General features: G+C 40.0%; 1 protein-coding gene across 1 annotated transcript in view; it reads left to right on the top strand.

Annotated features, from left to right (window-relative positions):
* The window catches only part of tcerg1l (transcription elongation regulator 1 like), a 598,955-nt gene that overhangs the window by 400,629 nt on the left and 171,308 nt on the right, over nt 1-27,018 (top strand). Inside the window, exon 8 of the mRNA XM_063071197.1 lies at nt 19,452-19,606. Coding sequence (XP_062927267.1) covers nt 19,452-19,606 — 155 coding nt within the window. The remainder of the gene's footprint in view (nt 1-19,451; nt 19,607-27,018) is intronic.

Here is a 27,018-nt window from a genome sequence, read left to right as displayed (position 1 = left end):
CATTTGACAAGGTTCCACACGGTAGGCTTATTCAGAAAGTTAGAAGACATGGGATCCAGGGAAGTTTGGCCAGGTGGATTCAGAATTGGCTTGCCTGCAGAAGGCAGAGGGTGGTGGTGGAGGGAGTACATTCAGATTGGAGGATTGTGACTAGTGGTGTCCCACAAGGATCTGTTCTGGGACCTCTACTTTTCGTGATTTTTATTAATGACCTGGATGTGGGGGTAGAAGGGTGGGTTGGCAAGTTTGCAGATGACACAAAGGTTGGTGGTGTTGTAGATAGTGTAGAGGATTGTCAAAGATTGCAGAGAGACATTGATAGGATGCAGAAGTGGGCTGAGAAGTGGCAGATGGAGTTCAAACCGGAGAAGTGTGAGGTGGTACACTTTGGAAGGACAAACTCCAAGGCAGAGTACAAAGTAAATGGCAGGATACTTGGTAGTGTGGAGGAGCAGAGGGATCTGGGGGTACATGTCCACAGATACCTGAAAGTTGCCTCACAGGTGGATAGGGTAGTTAAGAAAGCTTATGGGGTGTTAGCTTTCATAAGTCGAGTGATAGAGTTTAAGAGTCACGATGTAATGATGCAGCTCTATAAAACTCTGGTTAGGCCACACTTGGAGTATTGTGTCCATTTCTGGGCACCTCACTATAGGAAAGATGTGGAAGCATTGGAAAGGGTACAGAGGAGATTTACCAGCATGCTGCCTGGTTTAGAAAGTATGCATTATGATCAGAGATTAAGGGAGCTAGGGCTTTACTCTTTGGAGAGAAGGAGGATGAGAGGAGACATGATAGAAATGTACAAGATAATAAGAGGAATAGATAGAGTGGATAGCCAGCACCTCTTCCCCAGGGCACCACTGCTCAATACAAGAGGACATGGCTTTAAGGTAAAGGGTGGGAAGTTCAAGGGGGATATTAGAGGAAGGTTTTTTACTCAGAGAGTGGTTGGTGCGTGAAATGCATTGCCTGAGTCAGTGGTGGAGGCAGATACACTAGTGAAGTTTAAGAGACTACTAGACAGGTATATGGAGGAATCTAAGGTGGGGGCTTATATGGGAGGCAGGGTTTGAGGGTCGGCACAACATTGTGGGCCGAAGGGCCTGTACTGTGCTGTACTATTCTATGTTCTATGTTCTATGTTCTACAAGTGAGAAGTAAAATTTCCATTTAAAAAGTAATCAGTCCGCTGCTAGTGAGAAAGGATTACGGATATTTTGATAACAGAAGTTACAAACAACATATAAAATGTAAGAAACCAACTGAGAGAAACAAAGAGAAATTGTGCTAGGGAAAGTAAAGTGATAAGAACATAATGATTTCTCTGGACCTGGCGGCAAATATCCAAGAGTTCTGATGGTATGCTGGCGTTTCTTTCCAGAGGACTGAAATACAAGGAGTAGAAATTGTACTGCCACAGTGCTTGAAATACTATGAGCGTTTTCAGTGTCATACCTTATAAAGGACACATTTCCTTTGGATAGACTGAAACTACTGATGCAAAATAAATATCACCAGCATATCACTGCATTGAATAATCACTGAAATCCCTACATGGTTCACCACATGACTGCCAATTTAGGAAGACCGGGATGCTGGAGCAATGCCTAATACTGCATTTGATACCTAATTAGCATTGGGCGTGGGGTGATCATCACACTCAGTGATTCAGGAACAGCTTCTTCCCCTCTTCCCATCGATTTCTAAATGGATATTGAACCCATGAACAGTACCTCACTACTTTTTTCTGTTATTTTTTCACTTACATATATATAGTTAATGTAACTCAGTTTGTTTCTTAATATTTATTTATCATGTACTTCATTGTACTGCTGCCGTAAAGTTAACAAGTTTCATGACATATGCCAGTGATATTAAATCTGTTTCTGATTAAATCTGATTCTGAAATACATGGGAGAATTTTGCCACTTGTTGTGCCCACCTTCTGCATTTCTGGCTCCACAAACTACAGTGGAGTTGTGTCAGCAACACTTTTTCACCAATTCAGTGTTAACAATAGTCTATTATTAAATTAGTAGCATCTAGGTTATAACTTAAAAGAAAATGAATATTGCTTACCAGCTGCATCTTGAAAGCTAAAGGTTTCATTGCTCAATCTGCAAGCTTCAATCCTAGGTCATTTTGCTTACAAAAATTGCATTTTGATTCAAAGCAAGTTTGAATTTGGTCTTAGAAACACAGCTTTGCTTTGTTCATCAAAAGGTGTACATTGAGTGTTCTTGAATTGTAATAGATTGCTTTTCTGCTGGAGGGCATTCTTCAATTCTCTTACATGAACCACAAAAAAATCACAGAATAAACAAGATATGTGTGGTTCTTCTATTAATTCCCGAGCCTCTCCACCCCACAGTCACATTAAGGTTTTGCATATATATCCTTATTATTTATAGTTTTCATATTATCATTAACGGATTAATAGGTCATTGTGCCTGCATTTCTTTTTCTCTCTATTTGGCCGCTCAGCCAGTTTGATGAATTGTATCTCAAAAATAGAGTTCAGCGTAACTTTCTATCTCAAAGTTCAAAGTACAAAGTAAATTTATTATCGAAGTATATATATGTCACCACATCCAACCCTGAGATTCATTTTCTTCTGGGCATTCACAGTAAATATAAATAATAATAGTAATAAATAAGCAATAAATATTCCGCCCCTCCTTAAATAAAATTAGATTTGTTTTAAATGTGATTCATGCCAAACAGCATCTCAGAGGCTTGCACAGAATTGAGGTTTGTACCTATGAAAGGCTGTGAAAGCATTCTGTGGGTGGGACTTCAGTTGGACATGAGCTGAAGTCTATTAGTCACTGAAATTCCTACATGGTTCACTGCATGACTGCCAATTTAGGAAGACCAGGATGCTGGAGCAATACCTAATAATCAATACCTAATTAGCATCGGACGTAGGGTGATCGTTAGAGGGGGAGTCTAAATAGGATGGTGTCAAAATAAGCTTGACTCACCACATTCCCTCAAGAAAATAAATCTGGTCCAAAGCCCAAATGCTCTGAGCTATATTGTGAGGTTTCCAGCCTCTCTTGAAAAAAACAATTAAAATCTTATCAACACACACAAAAATGCTGGAGGAACTCAGCAGGCCAGACAGCATTAATGGAAAAAAGTACAGTTGATGTTTCGGGCCGAGACTCTTTGGCAGGACTGGAGAAAAAAAAGATGAGGACTGGGGGCCAGGGGGGTGGGGGGGGGAAGGGGAGAAAGATACACAAGGTGCTACGGGAAACCAGGAGGAGGAGGGATGAAGTAAAGAGCTCGGAAGTTGATTGGTGAAGGAGATACAAGGCTGGAGAAGGGGGAGTCTGACAGGAGAGGACAAAAGGCAATGGAAGAAAGAAAAGAGAGGGAGGTGATGGACAAGCAAGGAGTTAAGCTGAGAGAGGGAAAAGGGGTTGGGGAATAGTGAAGAGCATTACCAGAAGTTTAAGAAATCGATGTTCGTGCCATCAGGTTGGAGGCCTGAACTAGGGGGGATAAAACAGAGTCAAGGTATGTCAAAAATTAAAATCTTATACTAATTAATTGTACATTAATTCTGTGTCAATACCTAATTAGCATAAAGTGTGGAGAGATCACAGGAGGAGTCTAAATAGGACAGTGTCAAAATAAGCATGACTCACCATGTTCACTCATGAAATAAATTTGGTTGAAAGCTTAAATGTTACAAGATATAGTATAAGATTTCCAGCTTCGCTAGTAAAAATCAATTAAAATCTTACACATTATTCAGGCAAAAATTAACAACAGCTAATATAATTGACAAGTGTCAAAGAACACAAACATGAGAATAATGTGACTGACTATAAACTGAAGCTTCTGACTCCATCAGTTTTCTTTCACTGATTTTCTCTTTCAAGTTCTGTTTACACAGTTGTGAATTGGGCAAGAGTTGTCTCTGTAATTGGAAGGTTTGGACAGAAGAACGTAAGAAAATAGGAGCAGCAATAGGCCACACAGCCTTCAAGCCAGTACTCACCATTCAATATGATCATGGTTGATATATTGTATGTTGGCCTTATCTGCTCTTCTCTGCTCTTCTCTGCAGTTTCCCATAGCTCTCAATCCCTCAATCTTTCTATTACTTATCCACCTTCACCTTAAATGTGTCGAATAATCTGGCCTCCACCATCCTCGAGAGCAGAAAATTCCAAATTTACTACTGCCTGGGAGAAGAGAGAAGATTCTATGCAAAATGACCTTCAATAATCAAGGAAAGACATCTGTCTAGAGGTTTTAGCAATCAGATGCAGAGCATCAAAGAAAAAAGAAAATGTTAGGAATATCCGGTTGTTATTTGATAATTATATGATACTAATCAGACCAACCAGTGAACATATGGTTGTTATAGTGTATCTTTAAGGATAGATTTGTTGTTCTCTCTTTGTCTCCATGTTTTTTCACACTCTCTTCCCTTTGGACAAGAGAACAAACAACATAACAGTGTCACAACCATTCACTCAAAGTAACAATAGCTTTTATATACTGCCTTGCAAATAGATCATTATCTCTTTGATTCTATGTTCATTGTGCCTCAATGCATTTGTGGAAACATTGCAAGTTGTTGATGCAGATGAAATACTGACAGCCCTTGAAAAACAGAAAGCTGGACAAGCTCAACCAGTCCATGCAGCATCTCTGGGAAGTGATACCAGTTAATAGTTTAGGTCACGGACACTTCATCAGAAGTGAAACAGTGAGAAAGAAAATTGGTTTAAGTGCTGGAGAAGGTGGAACAAAGGGAATGTCTGTCATGGTGTGAAATGTTGTGGCCACTGAATGGACTGTTGAGCTCTTCTGCTGTGTCTTGTGCTGCTAACATTGTGCTCTCGGGGTAATGTAGAATAGTATGCAGTAGAGGGATGGCTGAACAAGCTTGAATAATCAAATTAAAGAACAGTAAGTGAGAAGAATGGCAAGTTAAATGGCCAGTCCTGATACAAACAGAAATAAAGAACAAATTATCTGAAATTGGCCCTCATTTGGCAGGGTGTAGGTGGGTTTGAAGCAAAAAAGTAATTTTTCATCATTGAGTCATGGGGATGGATAATGGCTACCTTAAATGCTTATTCTGGAGTCTGTGCATGTATGACTGAGCACAAGAACAGTTCTGTTCATATTTCAATAGCATGGATCTGTTCTTTAAATGGAACATCCTGGAGATAGAAAGAGAAGATAAAATTATAATACCAGCAATTCCAGATGAACATTGTCCAAGATCATATGGCATGTTGACAAATCTTCGTGTTTCAAGATAGTGCGCAGAAATTGGAAGATTGCTTTAACTAAATTACAACAGCTGAAAACAGTAACTTTGAGACAAGCACCCAGAACTGGCGTAAAACAATTAGAGAGTGGATTTGTTTCATTAAAGAACTTAACTTTATATTGTTGCTTTAGATTGTCCATTATGTGCCAGGATTGTATGTGATCTGGTGGATGAACAAATTCAGTCAAAGCTGTTGAGAGCACAAAGCCTGAAATTTGAACCTGCCACTAAAATTGCTGCATTGAAAGAAATAGTGGCCAAGAGTACATGGCAATTTTGATCACGAGGGATGCATATAAATGTGGTGCACAAAAAACAGCAAAGTCCAAGATAATGAAAGTACTGTAAATCCAAAATAGGTTGATGAGACTAGTTTAATCAACTGCTATCATTGTAAAGGCCCTCCCTCAGAAGAGTTTGTTAGTCTGGAATATACAGGTACTTCCATTGCTAAAAGAATGGCATATTTTGGCTGCCTACAGATTCAAGTCTAAGACAAACAACAAAGCAGTTATAGTGGAGGTTCAAAATGACAATAAAATTGAAAGATTTCAGAAACTGGAAGTTCATCCAGACAATGAGGATCTGACATTGTATCATATGTGCCACAATCAACAGACCTTCAAATGAATGTTTCAGTAAGAACCATAGAAACCATAGAAACCGTAGCAAAACTGCAGCACAGAAACAGGCCTTTTGGCCCTTCAAATGGCTTTAACATGTAAATTGACAGTGTTGTAGATTCTCCTGACTGGGAAACCTCAGTCAGTCTGGATTGGAAGCAGCATCTCCAACACCATCACACTGAGCACGGGGGCCCCCCAGGGCTGTGTGCTCAGTCCACTGCTGTTCACTCTGCTGACCCACGACTGTGCTGCAACACACAGCTTGAACCACATCATCAAGTTCGCCGATGACACGACCGTGGTGGGTCTTATCAGCAAAAACGATGAGTCAGCATACAGAGAGGAGGTGCAGTGGCTAACGGACTGGTGCAGAGCCAACAACTTGTTTCTGAATGTGAACAAAACAAAAGAGGTGGTTGTTGACTTCAGGAGGACACAGAATGACCACTCTCCGCTGAACATCAACGACTCCTTCATAGAGATCGTTAAGAGCACCAAATTTCTTGGTGTTCACCTGGCAGAGAATCTCACCTGGTCCCTCAACACCAGCTCCATAGCAAAGAAGGCCCAGCAGCGTCTCTACTTTCCGCTAAGGCTGAGAAAAGTCCATCTCCCACCCCCACATCCTCACCACATTCTACAGAGGTTGTACTGAGAGCATCCTGAGCAGCTGCATTGCTGCCTGGTTCGGAAATTGCACCATCTCGGATCACAAGACCCTGCAGCAGATAGTGAGGTCAGCTGAGAAGATTATTGGGGTCTGTCTTCCCGCCATTATGGACATTTACACCACACGCTGCATCCGTAAAGCAAGCAGCATTATGAAGGACCCCACGCACCCCTCATACAAACTCTTCTCCCTCCTGCCATCTGGCAAAAGGTACCGAAGTATTCAGGCTCTCACGACCAGACTATGTAACAGTTTCTTCCCCCAAGTCATCAGACTCCTCAATACCCAGAGCATGGACTGACACCAACCTACTGCCCTCTACTGTGCCTATTGTCTTGTTTATTATTTATTGTAATGCCTGCACTGTTTTGTGTACTTTCTGCAGTCCTGGGTAGGTCTGTAGTCTAGTGTAGTTTTGTGTTGTTTTATGTAGTTCAGTGCAGTTTTTGTATTGTTCATGTAGCACCATGGTCCTGAAAAACGTTGTCTCATTTTTACTGTGTACTGTACTAGCAGTTATGGTCAAAATGACAATAAAAGTGATTTGACTTGACGACTTGATTTTTGGTAATGAGCCAAGCGCTGAAGTTCAGTTGGATTTTGTTGATGGAAAGTCCCCTGTTCTTGAGAGATTTTCCAGGTGTTAGAGCAAAGTGCAGAATGAAAGACAACGGGCAGCAGGTGCGGCTAACCATCAGTGCAGGAAGTTATGAAAACATGCTAACTTTAATTGGGAAGAACTGTCTGAGTGAGGCAACTCAATCCAGGTGAAAAGGCTTCACATGGAAAACAGGGTGCAGGACAAAGATATTTCAGACTCATCCATTATGATGACCAACTTGTGAAAGAACTAAATAGCTAAAAGCAAATTGTGAAAACCAACCATATTGAGTGGGCCAGTTCAATAGGGGCTGTGCCTACATACACAGGCAGGGAGAGAAATTGACTGATAAACTAGGTAGACCTTCACATATGTGTCACTGAGCCTGAATTTTGGAGTTTCTAGTGGACAAATTTATATTAAGCAGAGGTCTAAATCTTTCTAGTGAGGCACTTTTTTTTAGGAAATTGTTAGGAATTGTAGGAAATAAGCAGTTTAAGTCACTCTACAAGGGATTTCGTCATTCATGTGTTAAATCTAGTGTAGGTAGCCCTCCAAAGTTAACTATGAAGGATTTATATGCGATATCTGGATTCCTCCACATGATTATCAGTATGTTCTCTCATGTATTAATGGCTGAAGTACGGAGGGAATCACTTGATTTGCTTTGTAATATTGCAGACCCTTTTTCAGAAACATCTCAATCAGGGAATCTGTTATAAGGCATGCTAACGTAGTTCCCTTCTTTGTCAGCTGGAAGACAAAACTTTGATGTTTTACAGGGGCATCCTTTTACAAGCCACCTTCTTCCTTCAAGTTGCCTTGCTCCTGCTGCTACTTGGGCCCTATCCTATAGCCCGAGGCTATAAGACCATAAGATATAGGAGCAGAAGTAGGCCATTCGGCCCATTGAGTGAGGCTCGTGTTTCCCTTACTGCTCTTCCACTAGCACCAGCTGTCCTCTTTGGTTTTCATGGCTGTGTGGAAGTCTTGTCTTTGCTGGATTGATGCCGACAACAAAATCCCATTTTGAGGAAACTAAACGCAATTTTCACTACACTACTGATAATTGTGTATCTCTCCTTGTATCTGGGCTCAGTGACTGATGTAAGGAATTAGGAAAACAGGGTAACTTTTGAGCCTAGAATTCAATCAAAGTTCAAAGTAAATTGATTATTAAAGTTCAAAAAAACCATACAATACCTTGAGGTTCTTTTTCTTGCAAGCATTCACAGTAGAACAAAGAAATACAACAGGATCAATGAAAAATTACATACAAAGAAAGATAAACAACCAATGTGCGAAAGAAGATAAACTATGCAAATAATGAAAAGAACATAATAAATGGTACTGAGAACATAAGTTATAAAGTCCCTGAAAGTGAGTCCATCGGTTGTGGAATCAGTTGAGTTGAGGTGAATGAAGTCATTCATACTAGCTTAGGAACCTGACGCTTGAAGGGTAATAATGGTTCCTGAACCTGGTGGTGTGGGACCTAAGGCTACTGTACCTCCATCCTGATCAGCAAGAAGAGAGCATGACCTTGATGGCTGGGGGTCCTTGATGATAGACACTGATTTCTTGTGACAACGCTCTTTGTAGAAGAACTCATTAGGCTTTGCCTGTGATGGGCTGGGCTGTGTCCACCATGTTCTGTAGGCTTTTCCATTTAGGGACATTGCCAGTTGTCCAGCAGTTCAAATCTCCTCAGTATGAAGTGTTGTTTGAGAACAACACATTCACCATAAGAAAATACTTCACATGACCCACAGGTTGAGGGAATAGAAATTACTTGTTGTTCATTGAAAGGTTTAGTTCATTAAGGTCAGTCCTTAGGGCATAATGGCCAGTAATGGCCAGTAATGCTAGCAACCCTCAAGATTTTTATTTTAACATTCTGGCCACGAAATACTACATTACCCAGACTTTATAATGTTAGCAACACACTACACAGTAAAGGAGTTCAACTGTCCAGTCAATTGCCAAATTATTGCACCATATTCGAGACGTTCCTGTTGTTCCATCTCTGGTCCACCTCTTTCTCTAATAGTTAGACCTAGTTTCTTTCTCTCTTTCTCACTTCTCATAAAGAGCCTTCATCCTGAAATATTGGCTGGCATCAGCTCCCTAAATCCTTTCATCAGAACTGGGAAAACAAAAAAAAACCAGATTGATTTTCAGTAGCAGAGAATATGGAAAAGAGGGTTATATAGAAAAAGGATAAAATGTTTCATAGGGTGATACAGTACTATGAAAATGTTTCATAGGGTGCTTCATAGAGTTAAAGTGCACTTGAGACTAGATCTTGCTTTCTATCTTTCTCAGTTCTGACGAACTGGTCCCAAGCCTGAGATGTGAACTATTTCTCGTTCAGCAGATGCTGTCTGAGCTGCTGAAGCTTTTCAGCATTTTGTTATTATATATTGTTAACAATGGCATATTATATATTGTGTGTCCTACATTCCAACAGTGACTAAAGTAAAAAAAATCAGAGAGATGACCCAAACATAAAAAATGCTATAGGAATGCAGGTCTATGTTTTCTTACAATCCACTGAGGTCACTTTATTGCCCATTAGCTAATTGAACAATAGCATGATGTAGAGAAAGCTTAGTTCTGTCAATTTCCTGAAATAGGTCACACAAGCTGTTACATTTTCAGAAGATAGACCAGTGACAAGACAGAAGATAAATCTGTTATAACAAAAATACAAGATGAAAAGAATAAAAATAGAAATATTTCAATGCTGTTCCAGTGTTGGTACACTCATGGCTGGTGCTGATATTTCAGATCTGATTAAATAGCACCTGGAATCTCTCAATGTTTCTTCGTCCTGTTCAGCTGTCCATATTGTTCTATGGTTTCCTTGCCAGGTATTGCATTATTTACATCTAAATTATTCTCCCTGCAAAATGAATTTTGATTTTACCTTTTAAATGTACCTTCACAAAATCAGATTCACTTTGGTTTTACAATTTCCTTTACAGTAGCGGGTTGAGATTCTAAATTGGAGAAAGGCCAATTTTGATGGTATCAGAAAGGATCTGGCAAGTGTGGATTGGGACAGGCTGTTTTCTGGCAAAGGTGTACTTGGTAAGTGGGAGGCCTTTAAAAGTGACATTTTGAGAGTACAAAGCTTGTATGTGCCTGTCAGAATAAAAGGTAAAGGTAGCAGGTTTAGGAAGCCTTGGTTTTCAAGAGATATTGAGGCCCTGGTTAAGAAAAATAAAAGAGTTGCATAGCAGGTATAGGGAGGTAGGAAGAAATGATGAATATAAAAAATGCTGGAGAACACTTAAGAATGAAATCAGGAGGGTTGAAAGAAAGCATGAGGTTACCCTAGCAGACAAGGTGAAGGAGATTCTGAAGGGATTCTAGAGATAGGATAAAAGCAAAATGATCGCAAGGGACAAAATTGGCCCTCTAGAAGATCAAAATAGTAATCGGTGCATAGAGCCAAAAGAGATGGAGGAGATCTTAAATGAATTTTTTGGATCTGTATTTACTCAGGAGACAGACACGGACTCTATATAAGTGAGGCAAAGCAGCACCAAGTTCATGGACCCTATACAGAATACAGAGGAGGAGATGATTGCTGTCTTGGGGCAAGTTAGGGTGGATAAATCACCAGAGCTTGACACGCTGTTCCTTTGGACCCTGTGGGAGACATGTGCAGAAATTGCAGGGGCCATAGCAAAGACACACGTATCATACTTAATTACAGCTGAGGTATCGGAGGATTGGAGGATAGCTAATGTTGTTCCACTGTTTAAGAAAGGCTTTAAAAATAAACCAGGAAATTATTGGCTGGTGAGCTTGATATCTGCAGTGAGAAAGTTATTGGAAGGTATGCTAATGAACCAGACATATAAGTATTTGTATAGACATGGACTGATTAGGGATAGTGAGCATAGTTTTGTGCATGGTAGGTCATATCTAAGCAATCTTATAGTTTTTCAAGGAAGATACCAGGAAAGTTGATGAATGTAAGGCAGTGGATATTGTCTACAGGACTTTAGCAAGGCATTTGACAAGGTCCTGTACGTGAGGTTGATCAAGAAGTTTGGTCGCTCAGCATTCAAGGTGAGGTAGTAAATAGGATTAGACATGGACTTTGTGGGAGAAGCCAGAAGGTGATAGTAGATGGGTGTCTCTCTGACTGGAGGCCAGTGACTAATGGAATGCTGCAGGGATTGGTGCTAAATCCATTGTTGTTTGTTATCCATATCAATGATCTCAATAACAATATGGTTAACTGGATTAGCAAATTTGCAGATGATAACACCAAAATTGGGGGTGAAATGAACAGCAAGGAAGGCTATCAGAGCTTTCAGAGGGACCTGGACCAACTGGAAAAATGGCAGATGGAATTTAATGCAGATAAGTGTGAGATGTTGCAGTTTGGTAGAATCAACTAGGTTAGTTTTTACACAGTGAGCAGTAGGGCACTGGGCAGTGGAGTAGAACAAAGGGATCTGGGAATACAGGCCCATAATTCTTTGAAAGTGGCAGCGTAGGTAGATAGGGTCATAAAGAAAACTATTGGCATATTGGCCTTCATAAATCAAAGTTGTGAGTACAGGAGACGGAATGTTATGTTGAAGTTGTATAAGACATTGGTTTCAAAAGTACATTTAATGCCAGAGAAATGTGTATAATATACAACCTGAAATACTTTCTTTTTTCACAATCATTCATGAAAACAGAGGGGTGCTCCCAAAGAATGAATGACAGTTAAATGTTAGAACCCCAAAGCCCGCCCCCCCCCAAATTGGTGAGGCCTTTTTAGGAGTATTGTGTGCAGTTTTGATCACCTACCTATAGGAATGATGTAAATTAAGTTGAAAGAGTACAGAGAAAATTCACAGTGATGTGGCCATAACTGGAGGACCAGATTTAAAAGGAAAGATTGAATAGGTTAGGACTTTATTCTCAAGAACGTAGAAGATTAAGGGGAGATTTGATAGAAGTATACAAAGTTATGAGGGGCAGAGACGGGGTAAATGCAAGCAGGCTTTTTCCACTGACATTGGGTGGGACTACAGCGAAAGGTCATGAGTTACGGGCGAAAGCTGAAAAATTTAAGGAGAACATGAGGGAAAACTTCTTCATTCAGAGGGTTGTGACAATGTGGAACAAGCTGCCAGTGCAAGTAATGCATGAAAGCTTGATTTCAATGTTTAAGAGAAGTTTGACTAGGTACATGGATTGTAGGGGTATGGAGGGCTATGGTCCAGGTACAGGTCAATATGAGTAGGCCATTTCAGTGGTTTGGCATGGAATAGATGGCCTGTAGGGCCTGTTTCTGTACTGTACTATTCTATGATTCGAGTTCAGATTGAGCATTCATTATCCAAAGTGAAGAGGCCAGAGGTGTTCCTGATTTCAGATTTTTATGGATTTTTGAATTTTGATAATAAATTTACTTGAACTTTTGAGATACACCTATTGTAACTAAAAGATTGTTTTCTTAATCACCTGTTGGTTTTTTATTCCATAATGTCTTTGTTTATGAAAGGGAAGGGATAATGACTAGAATTCATAGACAGTGATATTCATTGACACGTAAATCTTATGGCAGCATTTTGAAATGAGTTGCTGTTTAGTTACTACGAATGTAAGCATTTTAATTAAGTTGCTGCACAATTAAATTTAAGTCAATGTTGTGTACAGTGGTTTAAGTAGATGTAGACAATTCAGCGAGATTTCCTTTGTATGAAATGGAAATATTTAGTTTCATTTCTTTTTTTTGGCGTGTGCCTGTGTGCGTGTAAGTCTGTGCGTGTGTGTCTGCGTCTGCGTGTGCGTCCGTCCATGATGATGTCTTTTTTCATGGCTTTTACAAGGCGCAGAGCGAGAGAGAGACTGTGTGGCACGCCACCCCTCACACAAACATCTTCGCAGTATTTTTCCCTTTACTTTATGAGGTCAAGTTGTGATCTCGACACTCAACCCAGCACGGATGGAAATCATACTCGGGAGTGGATCCGACTGATTTCGAACCCAGGAACCTCCGCTCCTGGATCCGGCACCGACGTCATTGCGCCACCAGCCGGCCATTTAGTTTCATTTTTAAATGTCTGAAAGCAGTTGTGAATATTTAGTATTAGAAGAGTTGAAAAGGAAAAAAAACTTGTGTTTTGCACTCAGTGGACACTTTATTAGGTACAGGAGATACCTAACAACACAGTGACCACTGCGTGTATTTATGTACGTTTGTGCAATCCATCCACTTCAGACTTCTGTGTGTTGTGTGAATTCAGAGATGCTCTTCTACACACTACTGTTGTAATACATTGTTATCTGAGTTGCTGTCATTTTGAAACAATTTCATCATTCTCCTCTGACCTCCCTATTAACAAGGCATTTTCAAAGTTTCAAATTTATCGAAGTATGTATGCAGCATACAACCCTGAGGATAGCTACAGACAGCCACAAAACAAAGAAAGCCATGGAACCTGTTCAAAGAAAAAGAACATCAACCCCACCTCATGCACAAAAAAAAACAAGTCACACAAACAATAACAAAAAAAAAGAGCCAAAAACACAGAATATAAAACTCAAAATCAAAAGAGTCCAGGCATATTAAGTTCAGCTCAGTGATGGTTATCTGCCAGCTGCCCTGATTCAGTCACCCAAAATAGCAACAAAAAAAGGAGTGACCAGAAACCAGGAACACGTCAAAACATGAACTATAGAGTCCAATTCACAAACCGTGTCAATTAAACCTTGCCCAAGTCCTAGTACTCCGGCACCTTCATCCAACAGCATCAAGGGAGAGAGAGACTGTTTGAACACAGGGACCTTTCTCCCAGAGCAGCAACCGAAAGGGAGAGAGACAGTCATGCGCAGACACCCTCCACCGGCAGTAGCGAGCAGGAAGCAGGTAGATGGTGCTGAACGTCATTCCGCATTAACCTCGATGATTTCAATGTTCCTCAGCACTTTAATCGGCGAGACTGATGAGAAATGGAGTTGATCATGGGCATGCACCCTGTCTCCAGGCTTTTTGGCCTCATGCCTACATAATTTGCTCAAAGCTTCCTGGAACACCCTCGGGGATTGCAATGTGCCTGTTTGCTCAATTGACCCGATAACACAGCACCAGCATGTAGACCTCAGGCTCTAACTGTAGAAGAACGATATTTGAAAGAAGACATGAAAGAAGTAGTTTCATGAACCATCTGGAAGACGTCGCCCTTGCTCATGTTGTTCGTTGGTGCCATATGCCCACGTGACTGCCACTCACTGGATTTTCGTTTTGTTTTTGCCACCATTCTCTGTAAACTCTAGAGATTGTTGTGCATGAAAATCCCAGAAGATCAACAGTTTCTGAGATACTCAAACCACCCCATCCGGCACCAATCATCCCACAGTCAAAGTCACTTAGATCAAATTTTTTCCCCATTCTGATATTTGGTTTGAACCTCTTGGCCATGTCTGCATGCTTCTATGCATTGAGTTGCTGCCACGTGATTGGCTGATTTGATATATGCATTAACAAGCAGGTGTACAGGTGTACCTAATAAAGTGGTAATTGAGTGTATAAGGCACCCCAAGCTCAGAATATTACAACTCTTTTTTTATTTAAATTATAGATATGATGTAAACTGGGGAAATTGATGATGAATTTATGCTCACAAACTTCAACAAATGCCAAATGATATCAGCCAGGTTATTTGATTCAGTAACATGCTTTGAGGAAATTGAGTAGGATACCTGGGATATTTCTTTGCTGTTCTTCAAAATAGTACAATGTAATCATGTGCCTAACCTTCACACATCAAAGTTGCTGGTGAAGGTTAGGCACATGATTACATTGTACCATTTTGAAGAACAGCAAAGAAATATCCCAGGTATCCTACCCAATTTCCTCAAAGCATGTTACTGAATCAAATAACAATGTAAATAATAATGTAATTACATTACATTACTAGCGAAGGCGTGGACACAGAGAGACAATTCCACACAACAAAAGACAGTTCCTTATCTTGACCTAACAAGGCTATGGTCTTGCTCTGGCGGTAACACTTCAGTGGTACAGGCAGGGTATACAGGCGGGGTACCCAGGCTTGGTGAGCAGGCAGAGAGTCAGGCGAGGTATCCAGGCAGGGAGTCAGGTGAGCGGGGAAAAGACAGGGAGGGGAACAGAACAGTCCAGCAGGGAATCCCTGATTTGCAGAGGTATTTATGTCTCAGCCCCCCAACGAGAAAAAGCCTTCGCTAGGTGGGTCCATTTTGGATCTCCCCCTCCCCCTCTCACTTTCAAATCTCTTACTAGCTCTTCTTTCAGTTAGTCCTGATGAAGGGTCTCGGCCCAAAACGTCGACTGTACCTCTTCCTAGAGATGCTGCCTGGCCTGCTGCGTTCACCAGCAACTTTGATGTGTGTTGCTTGAATTTCCAGCATCTGCAGAATTCCTCGTATGTGCCTAACCTTACTGGCTAGTCTGAGTATCATGTTCTGATAGAACTATTATACTTATCTACCTGCTGGCATTTTTGTGCTTATTTTGCTGGAACAAGACTTGAACCTTGAATCATCTTATCCAGACAAAAAATGCTTTCAAATGAGCCCGAGCAAACACTAAATTAATAAAGGTTGGAATTATGACACACAATAGTGTTATCTGATTATACATTAAGTTTGATATTAGTAGTATATCTTACATAAAGCTCTGTCCATTTTATAAAGATCAATGTACACATACTTCCTGTAAATTGTTAATTGTTACAAATGTTTTATTAAGACTTCGTAGCAATTGTAGAGATAATTTGTTGAGTTACCTTAATAAATTTTAAGTAGATTTCAATATAACACAGGGCATATTCAGGCACTCAGTTTGAAATATATCGATTTTTAACAATGGTGATTTTAAAAATCTCTAAACTTTTCACTTTTTTCCATTCTTACTACCACACCCATTTCTTCACTTTTGCTAAAAGCCAATGATTTGAATCCATAAGCAAGAATATCAATTGCTTCCATTTCTATTATTCAGAGACAAAAAATATCCTTCCAGTGACACACACACAATGCTGGAAGAACTCAGCAGGTCAGGCCGCATCAATGGAAAAAAGTACAGTTGAAATTCCGGACCGAAACGTCAACTATACTTTTATCCATAGATGCTGCCTGGCCTGCTGAGTTCCTCCAGCATTTTGTGTCTGTTGCTCGGATTTCCAACACCTGCAGATTTTTTCTTCCGGGTGACATTGTGATTCACATGCTCTGCATTTGGTGCACATGAGTTGATTGCTTTTATGTTTAAGAAAGCAAGCCCAGATTGGATGAACAGTTTATAGAACACATTTGTCCAGTTCTCAAAAATAATTCTGAGCTTCCAGTATTTGTCATTCTAATCTCCTCCCCCGCCCCCCCGAACTCTCTCTCAGATACTTCTACCTTTAGTTCCTTACATTGTTCCATCAAAAGGCCATGGTGCACTCAAGCAAAATATCCTCCTTTTATGTCTGAGATAGCTGCAGAAGATGGGGCTCAATGTTGAATTTAACAATTTCAGATAACCAGCCTTTCCTGCTCATTTCTGATGTTTGGTCATCTGTAACTTCCAGTATTTTCTCTCTCCGTGTATGGTACCTGAACTTGCAAGTACTTCTCGTAATTTATCAGAGATTTACAGCAACCACTCTGTTTTCTATCTCACAAAGTTTATTTATTTGCTCTCCATTCTCACAATTCCCTCTGTTTCCTCTTCTTCCAGATACTGTAAGTAAGTTATGATTGACAAGCTTTTACTGCTGTTTCAGGTAGCACAAACACCTTCTGTATCTTTTGGATTTTATTATTTTGAACCCAATGAATTATATTTCTTTTGTTTCTCTTTCATTCTCTGAAACTTAAAAAATGCTTGTATTTTTGTTCATTTTTCTGATTCTGCTGAAAGGTCATTGACTTAAAGGTCATTGTGTTACCTATCCACAAATGCTGCCTGACCTGTTGAATATTTCCAAGGCTTCTCCTTTTGCTTACAACTTTGAAAGTCTTTATCATTCAACACCATATCGGGGAATAAAGTTATCCAATGAGCCAGCAAGCAAATGTTTATCCATTTCTTCTTGTCTTTGTTCCCTCTTCCCTGATACTTCCCAACATCCACACAGCAAAATGACAGCTGATAATTCATAAAAACTGAGATAGTATCTGAGAGAAATGCTCGAAGATTAAAGAAAGATTAGCTTTATTTGCCTCATGAACATTGAAACATACAGTGAAATGCATTGTTTGTGTCAAATCAAATCAGCCACTGTTGCCAAGCTTCCAGCATGGGATGACCACAACTTACTAACCCTAACCGTACATCTTGGAAATGTGGGATGAAACCGTGGCACCCAGAGGAAGCCCACACAGTCACGGCAAGAACATACAGGCAGCGGCTGGAATCGAACTCTGATCTTACAGCTGACGATGTAAAGCATTCCACTAACTACTACACTGCCCTGCCGCCCTCAACAGCAATGCTCAACAGTAGAAATTACAGTGGTCAGAACTGGTGCAAACAGAATAAACGAGCTACCAGAAGTTTTCGGATTCAGTACTAGTTCCAGAAGCTGGAATCTGGCCAAACAGAAGCTGAGGTACTATTCCTCAACTTGCACTGAACTTTGTTGTAACAGAGCAGGAGGCTGCAGTCAGACAGGACAGAGTGGGAGTTAAAGATTCAAAGTGCATTTATTATCAAAGTACATATGCAGTAAACAACCCTGAGATTCGTCTTCCCCACAGACAGCCACAAAGCAAAGAAAAACCATGGAATCCATTCAAAGAAAAACATCAAGCACCCACTCTATGCACAAAAAAACTAATCGCGCAAATGGCAACAAAAAATGAGCAAAAAACACAGAATATCGAACAGAAAATCGAAAGAGTCCAGGCATATTTCAATTCAGCTCAGTGTCCATAATCTGCAGGCCGCCCCTGATTCAAAGTCACCAAAAATAGCAACAAAAAAAGGAGTTAGATAGTGAATTAAAGTAACAAGTGACAGGAACGCAGGATTATCCCTGCAGACTGAGAGGAAGAGCTCTACAATGCAGTTACCTAATCCGTACTTGGTTTCTCAGCAAAAGGGGGAAGCTACATTGTCAGCACTGAATGCAGTATACTGGACAGCAAGAATTGCAAGTGAATTGCTGCTTCAAGTGGTTGGGTTGTCTGAGCCCCTGAATGAAATGAAAGAATGGGCATTAAGTTCAGATAATAGTTGAGCACCGACCAAGAGATGTGTTCTAACCTTTTCATTCACACTGTTCTTTTCCTCACATTCTTAAGCATTAAGTTGTAACCCAGATTACACAATTCTAGCTTTTTATTGAGACACAGTGCAGAATAGCCTATTCTAACCCTTCTAGCCTTGCCACCCAGCAACCCCCAAATTAACCCTAGCCTAATCACAGGACAATTTACGATGACCAATTAACCTTTCAACCGGCATGTCTTTATAATGTGGAGGGAAGCCAGAGCACCAGGAAGGAATCCACCCAGTCACTCAGGCTGAGTTTCTGAGTTTCTTGCTCGTGCATTTTTTAGTCCACTATTGGTCTGGTCATAGTTCTCTCTGTCCTTCAATTCCCTATAAAACTATCCCTAACACTTGCCTTATTAAATGAGTCTGGGCATTGTCCATTGGAAGGATGTAAGTAGCTGGTAAGTAGTGTGGGCTAAAGTTGGTGCTCTTTTGACTAAACAGCACATTAAACTGAACAGTGGAAATACTGTGTTTCCATGCATTCAACCTTGAGTGGAGTGTAATACATAAAGATCAAAGAGCAATTTCATTTTTCTTTGAAATGGGGAAATATTTCTGTAACATGATATAAAACCACAATTGCCCTTATTACCTCATTTCTTTGTGACAGCTGTTAAAATTGACTATGCAATAGTATGTTCAAAAATAAATGCAATGTGTATTTTAACTACTGCTGAAGTAGTAAACAGAAATACAGATCTCAAGTAAATTATGAATGGAATTCGTTTGTTGTTAGTAATGCATTTTTGATCCACTTCTTCAGGTGGCATTGTTTTTGTGAGTCTGTATTGTCTAGTTGATGCAAAAAAATCATTTTTAAAGGTAATATCCATGGTTTCAAGGTTTTTTTTGTAAATTAAGATCATAAGTAACCTGAGCTTAAAATTTTGATTATTTCCCATTCTGGAAATATTCAGCAAAATCAAAATGAAGCATTGTTACTAGCCATGATTTAACAATATAATCTATTTTATGTGTAGGTGTGTTGTCTGGACTGGAGATGACCGTGTTTTTTTCTTCAACCCCTCAATACAACTGTCAGTGTGGGATAAACCAGCGGAACTTGAAGGGCGAGGTGATATTAACAAAATCATACAAGATCCTCCCCATAAGCGCAAAATAGAATTGGCAACATGTAAGTAGCAACAGGATAAGTATTACTTGGAACATTGTTCACTGTGAGCCAGTTTTGCCAGCTTACTGAAATGGAACATAGCATAGGCACACATGAAGAGCACAGAATTGTCCTTGACCATCAGTGATTTGACCTAAACAGCACCTTATATTGAAACTCTGACCTCATATTCATTGAGACAACAAACTGCAGATGTCCAATGATCTACCTTTGGAGGCTCAGCAGAAAGTAGGCCTCAAAAATTGGGCTATTGTATTGTTGACAGGAGCTATCAATTAAGCCCTTAGAAGGACAGAAAAAAGTGCTTCAACCAGAGGTGAGCAAAGAGAATCAGAGAAGATAGTACTAGCAATTACTGCTAAGAGTCAAGTTCGCATTGGGAAAATTGAGGGAAGTGTGGGATTCTGAAGCTTTGGGTTGGTGGTCAGAAGACATCTGTGCACATAAAACACAGAACATTGAATAGTACGCACAGTTCAGACCATTCTGCTCAGAATGTTGAAACGATCGTCAACCTACTCCATGATCAAACCCTTCATTCTTCTTACATCCATGTGCCTATCTAAGAGTCTTTTAAATGTCACAATTTTATCGGCCTCTACCACCATCCCTGGTAGGGCAATCCAGGCACCCTCCACTCCCTTAAACAGATCTCCTCTGGTAAAGGTCACTGCCACCCTGGGCTGTATTCTATCTATGCCTTTCATGATCTTATACATGTCTATTAAGTCGCCTCTCATCCTCCATTGCCAAGATTATAAGAAATAAGCTCTTTCCTCATAAGACTTCTCTTATCCAAATAGCATCCTGGTAAATCTCCTCTGCACTCTCTTTTAAACTTCCGTATCTTTATAATGAGGTGACTAAAATGGAACATAATATTCTAAGTGTGATCTAATCAGAGTTTTATAGCGCTGTACCATTATCTTGCAGCTCTTGAATTCAGTCTCCTGACTAGTGAAGGTCAGCACAAGATATGGCTTCCTAACACCCATCTGCTTGCACAGTAATTTTGAGGGTTCTATGGGCTTGGACCCAAAGATCCTTCTATTCCTCCAAACTGCTGAGAATCCCGCCTTGTACTCTGCTTTCAAGATTGACTTTCAAAGTGTATCACTTCACACTTTTCTGGATTGACCTCCATCTGCCACTGCTCCACCCAATTCTGCATCCTGTCTATATCCCTTTATTATCTATGACAACCTTCTACACCATCTTCAACAGCACTACCCTTTGTTTCATCAGCAAACTTTCTAACCCACCCTTCCACATCATTTATAAAAATCATGAAGAGCTCTTGTCCTGGAACAGATCCTTGTGGGCACCACTAGTCATCAATTTCTATCTTAGATACATAACATCAACTGCCACCCTCTGTCTTCTGTGGGCAATCCAGTTCTGAATCCATGCAGACAACTTTCAATGGATACCATCCTTCATAACTTTCTGGATGTATCTACCATGGGAACCTTATCAAATACCTTACTAAAATTCATATACACACATTAACCATTCTATCTTCATCATCTTGTTTATCATCTCCTCAAAGAACACAATTACACTCCTGAGACCTGACCTAGCCCTCACAAAACATGCTGACTGTCCTCAATAAGACTATGCTTCTGCAAATCGCCATAAATCCTGTCCTAAAGAATGCTTTTCAATAGTTTGTCCACCACTACCCTAAGACTCACTATCCTATAATTCCCAGGATTATCCCTATTACCTTCTGTGAACAACAGAACAACATTTTCCATCCTCCAATACCCTGGTGCCACTCCAGTGGTTTGGGAGGATGCAGTGGTCAATATCAATGCACTTGCAAACTATTTCCTTGCTTTCTATATCAACCTCTGGTATATCCTGTCTAGTCCCAGGGACTTATCCATCTTAATGCCTTTCTTAACTGCAGCATACTCCCGCTCATCAGCCTGTTCTACTCTAACCTCACATTCTCAAAGTCCTCCCTGCTGAACCCTGAAGCAAAGTATTCGTTAAGGATCTCCCCTTCCTTTGCTGTATCCAGGGATACATTTCCCCCTTTATCCCTGAGTGGTCATACCCTCACTTGAGTCATTCTCCTGTTCCCAACTTACATTCCCAAGTTCCTGCTTAACAGCATCATAATTTAACCAATTAAACACTTTCCCATACAATCTGCTCCTACCTCTCCCCAGGCTGTGGTAAAGGTCAGGGAGTTGTGATCACTATCTCACAGTTCCTCTGAGTCCACATTCTATTAAACTTAACCTTTTTGATAGAATGAAAGTATTTTCCCCTTTAACAAGCACCAGCTGGGCAAGCTGTAGGCAGCTTTTTTTTTAAAACAACCAACATTCAATGTAAACCAATAATGTACTAGCACTTATTCACACATTCAAAGAGTTGGGTCACATGCCAATGTGTCATGGATGTGGTTCTTTGTGTGTATCTAACCATAGAAAACAGATTCCATTAATGAAAGCTGGGCTTTTTACCAGTCCCCTGATATCCAAAGACCTGGTAATAACATTTTTGTCAAGGATGGGGTGTCCTAGTTACCCATTGTTCTATTCTTCATAGTAGTGAATAAAGCTGGCATTCAACCTGACAAGTTATCTTGTCTGACGTCTTAACTGACTACTAATAACTTATCTGAGATAAACCTGGAGATGAGTGATATTATTATAAGCACAAATATCTGTGTAATATATGACTTTTAAACATAATTTAAGCAGAGTGTCTCTATGTCCAAGTTTAAATTCAGGGTTTGGGTGTATTATTCATTTCAACATGGAGATATGCTATTAATGATGCTTTAATGAAATCCTTCCTGAAGGAAAATTTACTTTCTTCACAGGAATGGTTACCTTATTGAGTTATTTTATTTTAAGGCTATGTTGGTAAAAAGATACAATAATATGAAAATACAGTAAGAGAAGTAATTGATCCTAATTATTTCAACAGTTCCTATCTCATGCATAGTTCTCAGTAGCATTACACCAAAATTATAGGTTACCAGCATAATTTTGTTAAAGACTCAACAACTTTTGAGCAACCTGCTCTCCATAAACCTACTCAAGTAACAGACAAGGCCATTTCATAGTGATCTGCTTGCAAATCTAAGATTGTGTCATACTGGTATAAAGGAACTTGAATGTTTGTAAATTTATCAAAGTTAAGTTTATTGTCATAACACGAGTACATGCATAAACAGCTGCAATGAAGAATTTACCTATAGCAGCAACATGGGCACATAACATTATGTTAGCTACATTTACAGAAAAACATAAAACATGCATAATACACATTTTTTATAAGAAAGAATGCATTTAGAACAAAAAGAAAACGAAGTCCACTTTAGTGCAAAATGATTATTTGTTTATTTATTTATTGAGATGGAGTATGGAATAGGCCATTCTGTCTCTTTGAGCCATACCCGAAGGGTCCCGGCCTGAAACGTCGACTGTACCTCTTCCTATAGATGCTGCCTGGCCTGCTGCGTTCACTAGCAATTTTGTGTGTGTTGCTCGAATTTCCAGCATCTGCAGATTTCCTCGTGTTTGTGGTAACAATTTACCTACCAATCTGTACGTCTTTGGGTTGTGGGAGGAAACTGGAGCACCTGGAGGAACCCCAAGCGGTCACACAGAGAATGTACAGACTCCTTACAGGTAGCAGAGAGAATCAAAGAGGTCACAGTGTTAAACTGGAGTGATTAAGTTTTTGCTTGTTGGTTGAGAACTGAATGGTTGAAGGGAAGGAGCTATTCTTGACGTGGTGATGTGGTATGTTGGGCTTCTATACCTCCTGTCAGATAGTAGCTGTGAAAAAATAGCATGGCCTGGATGGTGGATATTTTTGATGATGGATGTTTCTTTCTTGAGGCATTTCCTCCTGTTGATACTACTGACAGTGAGGACGAATGTGTTTGTGATGTATTGGGCTGATTCCACTACACTGCAGCTTCTTACTTTGCTGTGCATTCTGATTGCTGTACCAGACCACGATACAAGCAGTTAGAATACTTCCAGCGGTACATCTGTAGAAGTTTGTTGGACTTCTAAGTTTGTAGAAGTTTGATTTACTGTCATCAGCAAATTTCAGGGTATGGAACTGTGCTTACCCACAACCATATGTGTAAAGACAGTAGAGCAGGGTGCTAGGCATGAGGCCTTGAGATGCACCTGCTGATGATCGACAAGAAAGTGATTAGCACTCACTGATAGGCATCTGCCAATGAGGAAGTCAAGTGTCCAGTCACACAGCGAGGAATAGAAGCCCAGGTCTAGAAGACTGATGATCATTTTGGATAGGATGATTATGTTGAACATTGAGTTGTAGTCAATGAACAGCATCCTGACATACAAATTCCTCTTGTTGTATGAGTTTTGTCAAGAATATTCCAAATTATTTTCCTGAAGAATCTAAAATGTCTGTGATGAGTCATTCTGTTGTACATAACATATACAGTCTGGTACTGTTGACGCTGAACCATGAGAAACATTAATGCTAATGAGCTATTTCTTAATTTATTAATAGTATATGTAATGAACTCAAAGGTGTGATATTGCAGTTGCACAGTATTCTAAGAATTATTGTTCATTCTGGTTTAGAAAGGCTAGGGGACCCCATTCTGCTCAAAGCAATATTTATTTATATATGCATGCAAGTTCAAACATTTCTTAAGATATGCAACCTGGATGTAAACACATTACTGCACATCATTCGTCAGCACTGAGAAGGTGCATTTGTATGCCAATACGGAATGACTTTTCAGAGAAGATATGTTGTGCCTCAGTGAGCAAAATGTGTAAAGGGAAAATGTTGTATTTGTAATACAAGATAAATGCAATTGTATTAAAAAAACCGAAAAAACAAAATCAGGAAGTTTTGTGTTCCTGGCATTTTGTGATATTGCATGGAGAAGAATTGAAATGGCTGAAGACTAGCTTCTGTTTCTGTGGGATTGAAGGAGGAAGCTGAAATGCATCATCTTTCACTACTTCTAGCCAAGCATGGCTGTGACCATTCCAGCTTTGTCATTAGTATTCACATGCTTGGCCACTGTATTGTTGAAAATGGTGATGTTCTTGGAACGTCCTCCTCTTGTTTGATGTTTAATTACTCACTAATTTTTTACAGCGCAGTGTGCAGAACATCAATGTGATCAGTTAGTTGTGAGATTGCAGGCCTTCCTCTATTACAGGCTTCTGTTGTTGTTTTGATTGTAATACTTGAATGAAGAATATGCTGGATCATGAAGTTATGGATTGTTGTGGTTTACATTTCTGCTTCTGCTTCCTTGAAACTTCCATCAATGTGGCTTTGCAGCAAATGATTTTGGTAATCTGCTCATTCATTATCTAAAGCAGGGGTTCCATACCCTTTTTATTCATGGACACCTACCATTAACTGAGGGGGTCCTTGGACCCCAGGTTGCGAACTGCTGATCTAAAAGGCCCCACTACCTCCCCTTCTCAAAGGCCTATAGGGACTTTCAGCACAGACTATTGCCCGACTGACTTTTTGTTAAGGCTGATACTTTGTGTAGGTATGATGAGGTTGGATTTACCTCAGCCTCAGTATCAGAATCAGGTTTAATATCACCAGCATACGTTGTGAAATTTGTTAACTTTGGAGCAGCTGGACCACCCCCACCCCCCTGTACCGGATGGTGATGCAGCCGGTCAGAATGCTCTCCCCAGTACAACTGTTGAAATTTTCAAGTGCTTTTGGTGACATACCAAATCTTCTCAAACTCCTAATGAAAAATAGCCACTGTTGTCCTGCCTTCTTTGTAGCTGCATCGATATGTTGGGTCCAGGTTAGATCCTCAGAGATATTGACACCTAGGAGCTTGAAACTGCTCACTCTCTCCACTTCTGATCCCTCTGTGAGCACTGGTGTGTGTTCCCTCGTCTTACCCTTTCTGAAGTCCACGATCAGTTCTTTGGTCTTACTGACGTTGAGTGCAAGGTTGTTGCTGCGACACGATTCAACTAGCTATTACATTTGTGAATGCAAGTGTAGTTTAAAGAAAGTGGACTCAAAACTGGCTTCTGTGATGTGACTCTTGCTCAGGCAGGTTTGCTTTAAATTACTTCAAAGCATGTCTTGCTTGTTCCATGAAAGTCTGGGTCTACATGACTTGTCTACAGAGACAAATGGCCACAAGCATATGAAGGAAAATCACAGAAGTGGAATCCTGGCATTTGTCACACACTGCACATGTCTGAATTCCTGCAGCAAGGACTTGAGTTACAGAATTGAGAACAGTGCAATACATGCAGTAATCTCTCAACTTGCTTTAACGTTTGCTGCAGGGTTTCCCAACCTTTTTTATGCCATGGTCCCTTACCACTAGCCAAGAGGTCCATGGACCCTTGGTTGGGAAGCCCTGGATAGAAATTATGTGTGTAATAAACACGAACACTCTACTGTTGTTATCGGAAATCTCCACTGCTTCTGGAATGGAACAGTAAACCCAATAATCAGGCACGTAACATATAAATGTTTCATGGTTTTGAAAGAGAGGATGTGAAAAATTATTTTTTAAATTGACATTAAAACAGCTGCAATCACTGAACCTGTGCATTTTATCCATAAGAGGCAGTTTATGAGGTATATTAACTCATTTTCTACTTTGAACAGAGGCAATGAGAGACAGCTAATTCATTCCCAATTCATTAGCTGAGCTTTCTCAAATCTGGACAAGCTCAGGGCAGTGAAAAATTAGGAACAGTATTTGAGTAATTAGAAACCATGCCTGTTGGGGACCCCACATTATTGAAGGGATAAAATCCCTAGGATATCAAATTGCATGCTAGGTATTTCAATTCAGGTAAGTGTTTAGCCTGAAGATACACAACATACTTGCCTTGTAGTACCCAAGAGAAGAACTATCACAGAGCTAAAAGTTGGATCCATGTCCAACGAATTTCTGTCTTGCTTGTTAATGAACAATAGAGTGTCAATAACTCCAATAAATTTTGGCAATGTTTTGAGAAGAGAAAAATTATAAACTGTCAATTCTTTTAGGGATTTATTTTTACTGAAATATATCACCTTTAACTCCTAGGCAGTCTTTTTGTTTAATCTAGTTCAAAGGAAGAGTAATTAATTTTGCTCCATTTCCTATGTTTTGCAAATGTTGGAAGGAGGCTGCATTTTAAATTACTTCCTCTCTTTCAATGTATAAGCGTGGATAATTTCTACAGATTTTGTTAATACACTGTCAAAGATTAATGTATTCAGTGGCTGTGGATGCTGGGCAAGGTAAATAAAAATGACCATGTGTCTTGTTTCAAATCAACATGTTGCACATTCAGTCACCAAGGTGCTCAGCAAGCCAGATCCCAAAAACGTGTATTTGGCATTCCATAGGAATGTTGTGATATTGTGATTTAATATTAGTGAATTTGCACTGTTGT

The sequence above is a fragment of the Mobula hypostoma genome, chromosome 19 (assembly GCF_963921235.1).
Source record: "Mobula hypostoma chromosome 19, sMobHyp1.1, whole genome shotgun sequence".
NCBI lineage: Eukaryota > Metazoa > Chordata > Chondrichthyes > Myliobatiformes > Myliobatidae > Mobula > Mobula hypostoma.
This window is presented reverse-complemented; position numbering and strand designations above follow the sequence as displayed.